The following is a 15,645-nucleotide window of genomic DNA, read 5'->3' on the forward strand; positions in this document are numbered from 1 at the left end:
TTAGTTTTTATTTCTACAGAAAATCTATGGAAATCTTAGGCAGATAAGGGAAAGGACTACTGGAATACTCCAGGCGTAACAATAAGCACTGTAGCAACAATAAGCTAATTCTTTTCTGGGAAGTCAAAGTTTGCAGCTTTTACTTCAGCCTGCAAATTTCTTGCCACTTACCTGGTGCTGCTACCTGTAATGGTGTTGTGGGAACGCTACGACCACCTGATTCTTCCTCGTGAGCAAGAAATAGTGGGGTTTCATACATACCTAAACCTGCAAAGCAAAGTTTTAGTGACAATTAAAATAGCCAGCTGAAAAAAACAGGTTAACTGCTCTTTTCCTTCTGAACACTTGATGGAACCCAACAACTCGTATTTATATAAGGAGCTTTTTGTTATTTTGACTTACTGCAATTAAATTAAATTAATGCAAGGCTAATTATAATTTATTGAAAGCTAATAACCTTGATGAAAATAACATTACTTATTTTACTTTCATCCTTCTCTTATGCCATTATTTTTCTGAGAGCATTCTTCAAAGAAAATCATACTGTTCCATGCTGACAAGAGATGCAGGGGAAATGGACTGATTCAGGACAACAACATGGGCAAAGCAGATCAAATTGCTTGGCTATCTCTGAGCAGCTGAGGATTTGTCCCAAAGATTTCTTTTAGATTTGCTGTTTTCCCCTTATGTTTTAGTAAAGAAAATCTACAGTCAACCATAAAAATAAAGTTAAAAACCATTCCCTTCACTATTTCACTTCTCTTTACATGAAGTTTCTTGTGTCTAGCAGGCAATATGTTCTAATTAAAATTTCAGCTTCTCTGGTTCACAAACCCACAGAATCATTGTACATTTTGAACCATATTACAAGGAGAAATGTAGCAGCTTTCAGGAAACACGTTTTCACTTCCCGTTACTCTTCTCTACAATTTTAAAAGTTGCAGGTTTCCAGTACCAGAAGTAGAAATGCATATTGCCTGCATTTTTTTTTTCACTCTAACAACCATGGAAATACAGAAATTGTTTACCTCCTTGTGATGCAAGCTGACCAAGATCAGAATGACTTGAGCTAGTTTGCGGCATATCTTCAGGGGGTCCAAATCTGAATCTAGGAACTCCAGCTACCTGAGGGGAACTATCAAAATAAAGATTTAAGGAATTTTGCAGGAATTTGAGGAGAGGAAAACATTTTAACCAAAACAAGAGAACAAACTGCATAAGACAGAATTAATTAACACTGACCATAAAAATCAGCTAAACTACTGCTAATTAAATAGCGCTTAGTTTCTCAAACTTATCTGGACTGTATTCGAAATCAGTAAAACAGTCCTGAAGAGACTATTCTTTACTTATTCATCCTATGAATTCTCCCAATTTTAAGTGGATTGCTAAATGTGTCCAGAACATCCCAAATCCAAAAATGGGGTAACTTTTCCTGCTTCTACCAGTTATATTAACAGGGTGGGAGGAATGAGAATGAGGAAGCGGAAGGAAATTAAATAGAAGAACCTATTTTTTTTGCTTCATCTCATCTTAAATAAGTTACTGTACACTGGAGATTATCTGCCTCCTAATTTGCTAGTAAGTTATGACACACAATTGAAACAATGATCACTTATTTGTTGATGCAGTCATTTATCATAGTATTACCAAGTTTTAGCACATTACTCCAATCACAGGTTCATTTGATTTCATTTTCAATCCACTGAAAAATAGATGTCATGGTGGTTTAGGTTCCCCCTTCCTCCTTTACATTTACTTACTGAATGGCTTCTGCAAACCCATCTGTACGATGTGGAACTACAAGAGTTGGTGTACTTGGAACTGTTCTGTCTTCATCATCAAAGAAGTGTTGCTGCTGGGAGAAAAAAAACAAACAAAACCAAAAAGACTGATATGAGAGCCTAATAATGTATTTCCAGTTTCCACCAGGACAAATTGACACCACAAGATCATCCTTCTATAAAACTGCCATATCTCCCTGTTGACTACAAAGGAATCTTAAGACAACACATTCATTAATAGATCGGAACCATCTGTATTAATATGGACTGCTGTAAGGTACCTAGCACATGGGATTTTTCACAATGTGAACCAAATTGTCTGTTCCCTCTTCCCTTGCACTTCACGAGGCATTCTCTTCATGTCCATGTCTTCCTCCCATGTCTTTCAAACTTTTCTCTCCAAAGTACCCATAAGGTTCCTCCCATGTGCCCAGGCAAAAAGCAGTAGGTACTGAAGTCAGTTCCAAGTAGAAATTGAATGACAGGTACATGCAAGCCAAGCAGTATCAGTAAAATCTGAACTGATGCTTTCAACCTGAGAAATGATACTTTTTTAGTCAGTTGGCCTCTCTCACCTCCCTCACTGAACTCGCATGTGTTCCGTCAAATACAGCTGAAGTTGAATAAAGGGTTAAAAATTAACTTATAAAAGCCTTGTTGCTTTAGAATGAGGCTGAAAACATTTAATTTTTCTTTTCCAGTAATATATTCTCTTTAAAAGACTAAGTCTAAAAACACGCAATCAAAACTGCCTTAGACAAAACTAGTTCAAACCCTTTTGAAGACCTTTAGCTTCCTGGGAATTTTCTAGTGTTTGCCTTTCATTAATACAGAAATTAACAGGACTAAGATATTTTCTGCAAGATTACAGAAACCATTGCATCCCTGAAGTTAGTATCTAGGCTTCTTTAAAAAGAGAGTTATGAATGTTCCCTGAATGCAGGTTTTTAGCAGTAGACTTTCATGTACTTACCATCCCGCCTATACCAGGAGTTAGCTGAAGTCCACGCCCCACAGATTGTCTTCGAGTCATCTGGATTCTCTTTATAGTAAAGAAAAAATGAAGTAGTGTGAATGCTTTTCTGAAATTCTAGTAACATAAAATTATTCAGAGCCAGGGACAGCGGCTAAATGAGTAAGTGTAACAATTACATGTCTGTGTAAAACACTACTCAGTACAGCATCATGCCACCTTAAACAGACCATAGCAGCAGCTACTTTACATCTTGTGTCTGTTGCCTGGTTGTCCTGGGTTCAGCAGTAGCAGCCATTTTTCTCCTTAGCTGGTGCAGTGCTGTGGTTTTGACTTTCAGCCCGAGAACAACGCTGATAACACCAGTCAGGGTACTTTAGCAAAAATCACGGGATGCTTTAATTTACAAAATATGTAGGTCTATGTCAAAGCATAATCTTGGGTCTGACACTGACTGACTCATGACTGATAAGGTTTATCTTAGAAAATGAATTGCAACATTCCTTTGTACAATCTGCACTGGGGCAGAGACTAATAAAACCCCCTGCCAATCTGTCTGAGTTACAGTCTATTCAAGAACAGCATTTGTAGTGGGAATACCAGCAGTCACTGACTGAAATAACACTGGTATAATAATTTTAAGATACAAATCCACAATGAGCACCTTACTGCCTTTAATGTTCCCTGACCAGCCATAATTTGCAAGATGAGACATGTTAAGTCAGTTTCCTCAGCTACCATTTTTCAGGATATATGTATATATGTGTATGTTGTAAACATATGTAATCTACTTTTACAATAGGCAGAATACTTGGGTTTTACTTCGAAAGAAATCATACAATAACTGAAGTCTTCTGACCACTAGAGATAGTTCATACCTGTACTGGGGGACCCAGCTCTTGAGGAGGAGCATGAATAGTTAGTCGTGGGGGCAGTGGATGTGGTGGTCTGCGCGGTGACTGTGGGGGCCGAGGGGCTTGTCTCTCTGAGGCAGATGATGGCTGCTGTTCTCTTGAACTTTCATGAGGAAAAGTGGACTCCGCAGCACTTGTACTCCCTTCTCCTAAACCACACAGAAGTATATAGGTATAAATCCATGCCCTCCAAATGCCATGAAGGCAAGCCTTCAAATTCTGCTACCACATTAACAGAAATGTTCTTACCCTTGCAAGAGTGGGGACAGCTCAGTAACTGTTATTTAAAATCACTTAAGAGAGGACTTGTGCCTGCTACATCAACACTACCACCAAAACAAACTACTGAATATTCAAGTGCTGATTGAGAGAGATGAATCTACTGAGCCATCAACAGCAGTTTCCACAGCAAACAGAGTTTGCAGGATTTTCAAAGGAATGCGGGATAGATTCAGAAAAGAGCATTTCAAAAGAATCTACCTTTCAGGTTAAAATGCTCTTTAGCATTTTGCCTTACATTCTTACTTTTAAGTATTTTAACACCTGTAAAAGAGCTTCTACATTTTCCCCCTTTGAAAAAACAAAAGTTTGCAGAAACATGGAATAGCCATACCGCTGTTTTGAGAATCTGCTGCCCTCTGGTTGCTTTCACCTCCTCCCATGCTTTCCTCAGTTTCTGTTCCAGGATCTGTACCATCAGCACCCTAAAAACCCCACATAAATATAATATGACTTAGCACTAAACAACTTGGAGGCTGTAAAGAGAATATAAAAGCAGTACAAGAGTATTCAGAAAGTAAAGTAAAATATATGAAAAATCTTAAAATATTTCTGCAAATATCTACAAAATCAGACAAATGTATACAACTGTGACATTTCAGAAGTTTTACGTATCTGTACATGCACAAATGTGAACAATGCAGCATCATCATTTAATAACAGACAATGACATATCCAGCTTTTGAAGAAACTGCCTTACTAGCTTGGCAACTAACAGTATTTGTGGCTGGCTCCTGTATTTCACGTTTTCATTCTGTTCCCAAACATTAAAAGTTGATTTTCTCGTGAATACACCAGTTATAACAGAAATTAGTATCACCTACTAGCAGCCTCACATTTCTGTGATGAATTCATACTAAGATTTTCTCTCAAGTATCCAGAACTGTGCAGATGCATAACAATACCAATTTATTCCAAGAAATGTAGCAAGCTAGAAATAAAAGGTATAAATCTCACCTCAGCATCATCTGCTTCATATCCGTCATTACCATCAGCACTACCAGTTCCTTCATTACTGTCATCACCTTCATCTCCCATCCCTGTGTCTTCATCATCATCCTCATCTTCCTCTTCCTCATCCTCATAGTCCTACAGGACCATAAAAAAAGCCTTAAGGAAGTGTGGCTATTGGAATAGCGGAAAAATTTCAAATCTTGAAGTGGCACACTTCACATTGTGGTACACAGACCATGTCTGTCTGCGGCTCTCTTTCGAAGATGTTCAGCATTTATTAACCACAGTGTACTTGTACGTATTTACAGATTGCTGTGGTAGGTTCACCTTGGCTGGGTGTCAGACACACACCCAGCCACTGCCTCGCTCCCTCTTCAACAGGACAATGGTGAAAAGTGAGATGGAAAAGCTTGAGGATCAAGATGAAGGCAGGCAGATCACTTACCAATTACCATTACAGGTAAAACTGACTCAAGTCAAGGAAAATTAATCTGTTATCAATTAAAAAATACAGAAACAGAGACTAGAACACCTTCCCCCCATCCCTTCTTCCCAAGCTCAACTTTACTCTCTCCTTCCTATCTCCTCTTCCTCCTCCCCCACCCCTAGGAGGGCAAAGGCGACAAGGAATGGTGGGTTGTGGTCATTCCACAACAGTTTCTCTCAGCTGCTCCTTTCTCCTCCAGTGTGCACCTTCTCCACAGACTGCAGTCGTTCAAGAACTACTCCAGCAGTGGGTCCTTCCCACTGAATGGCTGCAGTTCATCAGGATAAATGTGCCCCCGCACTGGCTCCTCTCCATGGGCAACAGTTCCTGGCAGTAAAGCCTACTCCTGCATGGGCTGCAGTTTCCTTCACAGAATATCCTGCTCTCCACAGGCTGCAGAGAAATATCTGCTCAACTGTGGTCTCTTCCACTGCAAGATGTATCTGCTTCAATGCCTGGAGCACCTTCTTCCCCTCATTCTTCTCTGACCTTGGTTTTTCCAGAAGTGTTTCTCACACTCCCTCCCCCTCCTCACACTAACACTGCTATGCAGTGTTTTGACCTTTTTTATATATGTGTTTTCCCCAGCTGATGGGCTCAGCTGTGTCCTGCAGTGGGGCCACTTCAGAGCCAGCTGGAAGAGGCTGTGTCTGGTACAGAGCAGCCTCCAGCCTGTCCTCCCAGAGACCAGCGTTGTATGTTGAACAGTCATAGCTAAACTAGATGCACCATAGAATTAGAGTAAATAATAATAAGCAGAAGTTGAATTAGCAACACTGTAAGTTCAGGCTACAAAAATACAAACTATTTTTACAAATAATAAAAAAAAAAAAATTGGTTGTATCAGTCCTTCCAGATGGGTTTTACATCTGATCAAAAATCATACCTAAAGCAGTTCAGAAATAAATTCCATAATATACATACTTCCTGCTCGCCTTCGTTTTCTTCATCATCATCATCTTCATCATCACTGTCAATGACAATGACATCATCTCTTTTGGACTGACCATCCTGAGATGAACTAGTATTTTGTTGATCTGACTGAAGAGGTCCAAGATCTATCGGAATAGACTGGGAAGTTTCTTCACTATCCTCCATGGCAACATACTCTCCGTGTGTAACACCCTGTAAAAGATAAATTGCCAGAAGAAACAAAATGAAACGCAGCATATACAATTCTTAAAATGTTCTTCAGGGAAGCGTCCATTTTATTTCTAAAAGATTCTTGTTTCCATTCCTATTTCTCAACCTCGACCAAATGGAGGCCTGCTGTACAACACAAATATATTTTGTCCTTCATTTTCTAATCTGATCTGGGATGGCTGATACCATTAGGGGTACTGTATTCATATATGATGCATTTGCTTGCGTATCCATAAGCAGCTGCTGCCTCAATGTTTACCCATCTTTAAAAAGTTTTAAATGGTTTCCACTGGAAACCTGCAGGATCTGATTTAAGATTTCAGTTCTAAAAACGGGGAGTGGGGGAGAAGGGAAAGGATAGGAGCTATTTCTGCCAAAATGGAGATTGTACTATTTTCAAATATGCTTACTTCTCCAATTGAGTCTTGTGAGTCTTGATTGTATGTTTGAGCTTCAACCTCGCCATCAGTGCTCTCTTCTGCTGTCACTTCCTCCTGAAAGAACATGTGTTTTTCTTGTTTAAAACACGCTATTAGCCCTACAGTTTGGTTCTTCAACACACAAGGGTTTTTTTACTTAAAAATAAATTAAAAAATACAAACAAAACCCCTTTATACAGAAAGATCATGGGCAAAATTTTGTTCCCGTTTTACTATTATTCCTTAGCTCTACTTTTACCTAGCACACCATTTCTCTTTCCTGGAGAAATGCAATTTGCCCATTCAGTCCACTGGGCCTCAGTATCTCCAAATATTTTCAGGATCAAAAAAGAACCCTTAAGGTTTCATATTCCACCTTCATCCTCTCAGCTAATTAAGTGACAAGGTTCTGGGACAATTTTGCTCCCTTTTTTGCTATGCAACATCCCTCTTGTACAGTTAATAAAAAACCTTTGACTTCCTTAACATTATTCGTGAGTTGCCTGCTTGAGGCTCTGTCTTAAGTTCATTCCTTCCTTGCAGGACATCCCAATTGCCTCACACCAACAACTTTGCATGCATCTCCTGTAAGCTTTTACATGGAACTCTTTGCTTCATGACATGCCCTCAAGTATACTGCATTCTATTCCAGAGTGACTGTAGATAATGACCTTCCAGACCACACTGGAAAATATTTTAACATTTTCCTCCTCAGTTCCAGGATATGGCCCTCTCTTTTCCATCCTACATTTCACCAAGATTTACATCAGTCACTGCAACTGGCATAACCTCTGCCTTTCATGATACCCGAACATAATTGCTTCCTCCCCAGTAGATTAGAGTCATGTTAAGAATTAACTGACTTGCTCTTCCCATTAAAATCTTCCAAAGGGACAGATTTAATAGCACTTTATGTTCTCGCAAACCTCTGGTCCAATTCTCTGTATGTTTCTCAGTTTCTTTGGAAGAGGAACATCCACTGTTTCCTCTGAAATTTGGTCTGAGTTTTCCACAGTGTTATCCTCCTCTTCCTCTCGTGGACGTTTAGACAGTGAAGAACTTGGGGTAGCTGAAACTTAAAAAAGCCTCCCAATTATTTTCAGAACAAAAACTGTACTAAACAGAGTATCAAAAGTTGTTATTTTACTCTGGAAGATCACTTCTTTTTCTGCATTGAATAACAAATGGAATTAGAAAGACTCATCTTGTGCCATTTTCTGGGACATAAAAACATCAGCCCCTTTTCTTACAAAGTCATATACTCTTGGACTTACATTCACAGCCTAATTAACCCCACATATAAGCTTGGGGGTACAACTAAAATATTTTTTCCAGCATCTTTGCCTCTGACAAGTGCACCTGAAAGCTGAACAGAGCATCAGCTGGGAAACAAACAAACAAAAACGAAGCTTATTGAAGTGTATTCTGGGGAATAACATTCTACACCAAAATCGACACTGTGCAGGGCAAACAAATATGCAACACTCTACCACACTGAGTAGGCTTTAGAATTTTTCTCTATATTTTATATTCCAGCTTAAGTAGCCTATCTGTGCCTCATTATGACCTGGCTCTAACACTACCATAGTTTCAGAGGCAGCAAGGTTTAATGCATTAAATCCCAATGCCGCCCTGGATAGATAAGCAAACATGAGGTTTTAGTTTTGTACTTTAAGGAATGCAGCAACAACAGCATTTCACAGGTACCATTTTTGAAAGTTCAGGAAAGAAGCCTAACCCCAGAAGTCTGTAAAACCTACAATAAATTAACGGGGGAAAGGAAACCCAAAACCCCAGAAGAGCAAATTCTTTTTCTGAACTTAGGCTGGTTTGACAAGGGTCTTAACACAGCTACTTAAAATGAATTATTCAGAAAGGTAGGCCTATAAAATAAAACCAACCTGTGCCAAACACTGCTGTAGAAGTGGAGGGCCTCTCTATTTGAGAGCTCTGTACAACTTCTACAATGGTGGGGGATGGCTCCTGATTAGCAGGCTCAATCTGAGGATGACTTTGCTGAGTGGGCTGCACAAAAGCAGTCGCCTGCATCTGCTGCTGAACAGTCAAGATGGGCTGAGAGAGAGATGTCTGAACGTTAGGACTAGTGGAACGCACAGACCCACTAGTGCTGCCAAAGACTGGAACGTGCTCCACAGGTCCTTCTGATTGCATAGCTGAAAGGCAAACAGTAGCATATTCAACTGTCTTCATATTATCTAGTACAGTTCACATTTCAGAATGCCTTAATTAAGCTGATTTAATGTGTTGCAAATTGAGTTAGCATTAATTATACCCATCCTCAACTGAGGAATCATGAGCTTTGTTGCAAGAGAAATGGTCACAAAAGTGGAATACTGGAAGAGATGCAGGAACAAGAAAAATATCTGAGGTATGTTCAAACTAATAGTTACCGAGATTTCAAAGCAAAACCAGCATTTATGATTGCTGTAGATCCTTATACTATACTAAAATGCTTACCTTCCTGAGTCTCCACCTGTGTTGTAGGCATAACTGTGGCTGTTGGTGTAGTGGTAGGATTAGTGACAGTAGCAGGAGTAACCATTGGACGGATACTGGCTCGTGGAGTAGACTTATTCCCAGCCATTGCAGCAGCAGTCACTTTACTTGGAGTTGACACAACAGGAGTTGGTTTAATATTTGCTGTTGGTGGATCTGAAGTGCTAGCACTGAAAAAGAGAATATTGTTTTCATCATGGTAGTGCAGAAAGCAAATATTAAAAATACCAAATGCAAATATATTTCCGCAGTTGGGAATACTGATTTTTAAAGGCTTAAAATTTAAAAGCCTGACAAGAGAATCATGAATTATCTTCCTAAATTTGTTTACAGATTAAAAAGAAAAATAGACACACTATGCCACCATTAGCAATAGCAATTTGTCCAGCTTACAGGTTTGACACATTTCTTCAAAGGTAATCAACTAGAAATCTGTAAGCAGATCAAAAGGAGCAGTGCACAGCTTACACTATTAGCTGTGCTGGGTCCTTATTACATATAATAAATACATCTTACATTAGAACTGATTCACTCAATACAGAGCAACATCACCTGGTTGAGACAAAAATCAGCCAAATTTTAGGAGGCATCTTTGAAAGCCCTGCTTTCAAAAGGATGCTACCATAAAAACTGAAAGGGAATTTGTTATCTAAACTTAGTAATACAATAAAATTTAGCACTTAATCATTTGACTATTTTATCTGTTGTTAGAGCTGCCATCTATTTAGTCCATTTCTTATGCCTGAGATTCTTGCACATGGAAGATCCCACCCTGAAAAAAAAATGGTTAAAGGTAAAACCGTACAACTTCAAGAACTTTGAAGCTGGAAAACGTTTAAAAAACATGTTTCATGTTTCCTAGACACGGTATAATAAGACAATTCAATAGCTTAAAAGCTTTATTGATTAGCTGTAGCTGAGAAAACAGATGTAACAATTACATCAATCAGCATCTTCAAAGTTGCTTATGAAAAACTGCGGAAAGCCAGTGGTTTACTAAAAAGAAGAGCAACTGGTAAAGACAAAACCGAGAAATGCCAACCACAGAAAATCTGCAAAATCCCCAAACCCTTCAACTCACATTCCTCTTTCACCTGAAGCTGGAGTAGACTTGAGTGAGATTTGCCTCTGCTGTTCTGGGACCTATTAAGTGAGAAACAGAAGTATCATGCCATATACAAACCAGAGCATGCAATCTGGTAAAATACTTCAGCAACATCTCTTTAATAACAACGATTTCTCTAGCAGACTCGTTAGAATACCTAGTCAGACCCTGTGGTTATTACAAATTCTCCAAAACAAATCATACCAGTCATACCAAGAATTTAAACCAATTCAGTAATTGAGATGAGCACCTAGAACACATTATACTGAATGCATGGATAAAAATACAAAAACGCAGAGCAGAGTGCAAACAGTTCAGTTGGCTGATTCACAATGAGTGATACAACATTATGCTTGCTAGCACTGGGAATTCTGACTATGGCAGGAAATGAGTTTTAAATTAAGAACCCCTGCTAAAGCCAAGTTGTGCATTTCCAAAACCAGGGGACAGTGGAACCTGAATAAGCGCAGTTTGTTGAGCTCATAGTTAAAGTGTTGGGAGTCCTAAAATAAGAATTTCCATCTGCTATTCAGGATGCTTCGAGAAAACAGCTTCATGTAAAGTAGTCCTGAACTTTAACTACTGTAAACACAAAACTTGGACAGTGGTGCTTGAGTGACACCTACAAGCAACGTAGTCAACTTACAGCTACAAGCTACAAGTTCTCATTCAGCCATGAGACATGCAGCTGTTTTTTCTCTCACACAGCTAGCTAAAAGGATTTTGTACCTTGTTTGTAGACTCTGGTGGCTCATCTCGCTGTTCATGGTGTCGCTCTTGCTGCTCTCTAAGCTCTCGTTCTAGACGGCAAATTCGACCTTCATACTGTGATTTAAGTGCACTCATCCGCACCTCCAATTCAGTCTTCTGCTCTTCTAATGAGCTGCTCTTTTGTTTCCACTCTTCATTTTCTTTTGTTAGTTGTTCTTTTGTACCTAATTAAATAGGAAAGAACTCAGTCTTGCCACTGTGAAGCTGCCTACTGACTCTGCATGCCGATTACCTTGCTGTTTTAATACATTACTGAAGTATTTCGAAATCTTAAAATGCTTAAGCTATCAACAGAGCATTTAGAGGTAATTTTAACTTTCACATGCCATTTTTATATTTAATTACAATTAAATGGAAATAAAATAATAATGCAATAAATAAACAAAAAGTAGTAGTCCCAAAAGAACAAGATGCTTTCAGCAAGCTCTGACACCATCATTTCTCTCAACATCAATTAAAAATAAGGAGGCACTATGTTTTGCACCTGTACATTTAGGGAAGGCAAGAGGGAAGGAAAGGAATGAGTTACCTGAGCTGTTAGTAGGGTCAGTCTGCTCTAATCAACAGAAGGATAAAAAATGGGTGTTATCAGGCTGGCTTGCAAAAACTAAGCAAAACTTTTTTTACCTCCAGTGTGCAGTTTGGTACACACTTTCATAATCTCCTGAAGGAATCAGAATTTACTTTTTTAGAACAATTCCTGCAACATCTGAACTAGAAAAAACTTTTAAGTAAAATAAGAATTAAGCCATATTTTTGTATTTAGCATCCTGTCTAAACACTTTTCCATAGACTATATCAAAAAACAAACTGAAGACGACATCTTAAGGACAGAAAAAAAACGTATTATAATACCAGCTAACTGTGCAATTTTCTGCTTGGCTGCAAGCAATGTCTTCCTAGTTTTCTCTTCCTTCTCGGTGATCTGTTGCCTGAGCTGTTCTTCCTGTGTAGTCTTCTCTTGCAGATCTTGATGAAAACGAGCAAGTTCTGATTGTAGCTGTATTACCTGCTCCTGAAGATTTCTAACTTCAGCTTCCTTTTCTGCTATAGACTAGAGAGAAAGCAAGAGAGAGAAAGACTGAAAGACGTTGCAACTATTGGCTATAACTAGCTACTTCAGCAAACAACGCCCAAGGACCTAGTATTAGCTGGACACTGTATTAAGGTTAAAAGGCTTCTAATCAACAACAGGGGAGTCCAGTCCTCCCCAAAAATAATAGTTGAGAGAACAGCATTCTCCTTCCACTTATTATTCCAAGAAATAATGTGAGAGACTCTACACACAGGATTTAAACTAGGTTTAAGGCCCTTCTCTCCCAAGGTTGAGGCACAAATAGGTTAACTCACATATTTCTGCGCATAAATGTACACACTCACAGTAAAACACCCTCACATTCTTCGGTTATGCATTTAAGATTGCAGTAGAATACAATACTCTGAAATTGTTCACTGTTCTTAGCTTGTTCACTCTGATCTCACCTTCTGTAAGCTTTCAACCTGAGTCTCCAAAGTCTTTGTCTTCACTTCAGCTTGACTGAGAGTGTCTTTCAGCTCTTGTACTTCCTGGAGAGAAACTTGTTCTTCTTGTTGTTCTGCAAAAGACTGAGTTGATGCTTCAGCAACCATCTGAAATATATCAAGTGGTATCAGGCAAAAGGGTAGTACCTGATTAGAATGTAATTTTTTTCAGAAGTTTCTTTTGCATGCAAATTGATTGTTCAAAAAGTTCTGGCCAAAACCAGGAATTCTAATAACCATAAAGTTAAGAATACTGCAGATTATTAAGTTGATATGCAGCTTCTGTTTCATAGCAGCTTGAGCTAACAGCAGAATAAATGACATCATTTTCTGCTTTTCTCTTCACAGGTAAGTAGTTGTACAATATTATACTAATGGAATGTGAAGATCATCAGTTAGATTATATAGATAATTATATATGACTAAATGAAAGCATGTATTTTTTAATACGCTTTTTCTTTGCTAAGAAATTCCATTTACCTTATCATGCTGTGCTTTCAGCTCCTCATATTGAGTCTTGTACCTGCGACCAATTTTCTTGACCTGTGTTATTGTTTTCACTTTTTCTTGTATGTCAGCCACTTTAGCATCTAGCTCTTTCTGCAAAGTATCCTTTTCTGTTCTTACTTTAGTTACTTCATCCTTAAGGCTCTGAACAAGGTTCTGGCTTGTAGTCAGGGATGCATTAGTTCTAAACAAGAGATTAGAGGAAGATGCAAATGAGATGTTTGAAATAACACATTTCAGTATTTATGTGATATCACAGGCATTATCTCTAGTGAATTATGTTTTCTAGGATTTTGCAGTACAAATGATTATTTGTAGAATACACGTTACTTTACAATACATTCGTTTAGAATAAGTTCAGCTAAAAGACAGTGATAAGCAGACTGACTCCACAACTCGTCAGAGTTGTAAAGTAGGTATAAGCAAGCAGGGACAATGTTAACCCTTTATTTCCCGGTATCAACAGCTTCTGAACAATTCTGACAATTTTGCTTGCATATTAACAAAGTACAGTAAGAATACCAAAGGCGTCGTAGTTCTACGGAGACAGTGAAGAAATTACAATTCCAGATACAGCCTTATTTAAACTATTTTACTTTGCACAGAACTTGTTAGTAATTGACTCATACCACACCTGGCTATTTCTGCTTTAAGCCTGCCTGTTTCTTCACTCATTTGTTGTATACGTTTTGTGTTTGCCTCCTTCTCTGAAAGCAGCTTCCGATACTCTTCGAGATCAGTATCCTTCTGTTGACTTAATAAATGCTGAAAGGTTGAGAAAACAGTTAGCACTTTTGTAAGACGATTATACAGTTGTACCTAGAAAATGTCTTTGAATTAGAGCTACTGCTTTCACATTTTGATTTGGAATGCCTGTGAATCAGAATAGCATATTTTGAAGCTACATAATCAATGCTTTATAATTCAAATACATTTCTTGGCTCCCTGTTGTTGTTTTTAAGAAAATTTAGAATTTTTTTTTTTTTTTAGTTACTTCGTTTTCCCCTCAACTTCTCTTTGAAAACATGCATTTTCCACCTGAGTCCGGGCTTTCCAGCGTTTGACATCTTCCTCCAACAGCTTTTTCTCTGCCTGCAACATTCCACTTTTCTCACTTAGTTCAGCATTAGACTCTTGCAGAGGGAGAATGTCTGCCTCAAGCTTGCGTACCTGAAAAAAACACAACAGGAGAACTCTCCGGATCTTTTGAGACTGAAGGAAATAGAATATGGTAGGCTTTGAACAAGGATAGCAAAGAGGACCAGAGAGAGCAAAATCAACCCTCAAGAAGCCCTGATAAAGCTTCTTCTCCAACTCTTCTGCCTTTCAGTGGCCAGCCAGGGGCAGGGAGAAGGACAAGGAACAAGAGCAGGGATAAGCCTACAGAGGAAAAAAGTACACGTACAACTTTACAATCTTAGATTCTCACTCTTTGTACTCTGGTACAGGTAACAGATTATTAATTACATGTTAGAAGCCAAGCAACACTGCACTGGATTCCATTCCACTGGTGTGCAGAAACGTGAAGAGACAGTATCTTCCCTTTAAACTCCTAATAAAGCTGTGGTCTGCTTTATACCTATTCGTGTGCCACTTAAATTTATCTGCTGATAATATATCCCTGTTACTGGTATACACCTAGGCAAGGATAAAACCTGATTCATTTAAATGAAACTGAACTTAAAACTTTCCAGTGTTCTAGGTGGACCTATGTCTTCTAAAATTCTTAAGGGAAAAACTTCCCCATTTGTGTATGACATACAGGAATAATGACACTCTAAATCATGTACTTATTGTAACTAGCAATAGTATATCCAGACACTAACTCATTAGCTTGAATATCTAAAAAATTTATATGAGTTTCAGTACTAACCTTTGCTTGAATTTGTTGTAGCTCTTGTTCTAGCCTCTCCTTCTCTTCTCTTAGCATCTTGTTGGTCTCTATCAGTACATTCATGGTCTCAGTTTTTTTCATTAATTCTTCATGCTGTGCAATGGTTTTCGCTGTTACCTTTTGAGAAGATTTAATTCAATCATTTGTTTTGCTCGCATGTGCATATTTACTTATCCGGACCTGGCATAACACCACCTTGGAAAGCTAGTCTGGCATTCATTATCTCACATGTACATCAAAACAAGTAAATATCACTTAAGAAATGGGGGACAGGGGAAAAATTGAGAGAAAGTATCTTTATTTTCCCTATTTATCCAATTTTGGAATTGTCACACTGCTTCACAGGACTCAGAAAAAGATTCTCCACTTAGCTATAT

At 38.5% G+C, this 15,645-nt stretch overlaps 1 protein-coding gene across 3 annotated transcripts in view; it reads right to left on the bottom strand.

Moving 5' to 3' along the window:
* Positions 1-15,645, bottom strand: part of TPR (translocated promoter region, nuclear basket protein) — a 40,753-nt gene that overhangs the window by 2,755 nt on the left and 22,353 nt on the right. Inside the window, exons 28-47 of one of the 3 annotated variants that reach the window (XM_061345733.1) lie at positions 15,248-15,385; positions 14,413-14,544; positions 14,009-14,139; positions 13,348-13,558; positions 12,829-12,975; positions 12,202-12,400; positions 11,305-11,510; positions 10,552-10,613; positions 9,432-9,640; positions 8,855-9,127; positions 7,880-8,028; positions 6,945-7,028; positions 6,316-6,516; positions 4,908-5,039; positions 4,285-4,375; positions 3,636-3,817; positions 2,758-2,826; positions 1,764-1,858; positions 1,029-1,135; positions 172-267 (exon numbers count right to left, since the gene is read on the bottom strand). In XM_061345733.1, the coding sequence (XP_061201717.1) occupies positions 172-267; positions 1,029-1,135; positions 1,764-1,858; positions 2,758-2,826; positions 3,636-3,817; positions 4,285-4,375; positions 4,908-5,039; positions 6,316-6,516; positions 6,945-7,028; positions 7,880-8,028; positions 8,855-9,127; positions 9,432-9,640; positions 10,552-10,613; positions 11,305-11,510; positions 12,202-12,400; positions 12,829-12,975; positions 13,348-13,558; positions 14,009-14,139; positions 14,413-14,544; positions 15,248-15,385 (2,914 nt within the window). Of the gene's footprint in view, positions 1-171; positions 268-1,028; positions 1,136-1,763; positions 1,859-2,757; positions 2,827-3,635; positions 3,821-4,284; positions 4,376-4,907; positions 5,040-6,315; positions 6,517-6,944; positions 7,029-7,879; positions 8,029-8,854; positions 9,128-9,431; positions 9,641-10,551; positions 10,614-11,304; positions 11,511-12,201; positions 12,401-12,828; positions 12,976-13,347; positions 13,559-14,008; positions 14,140-14,412; positions 14,545-15,247; positions 15,386-15,645 lie in introns of all 3 variants that reach the window. The other 2 variants (XM_061345732.1, XM_061345731.1) reach the window with 2 other exon arrangements.

Source organism: Neopsephotus bourkii, unplaced genomic scaffold (assembly GCF_033783945.1).
Source record: "Neopsephotus bourkii isolate Nb327-2 ecotype Australia unplaced genomic scaffold, CSIRO-AGI_Nbou_v1 NB_234, whole genome shotgun sequence".
In the NCBI taxonomy this organism is placed as follows: Eukaryota; Metazoa; Chordata; class Aves; order Psittaciformes; family Psittacidae; genus Neopsephotus; species Neopsephotus bourkii.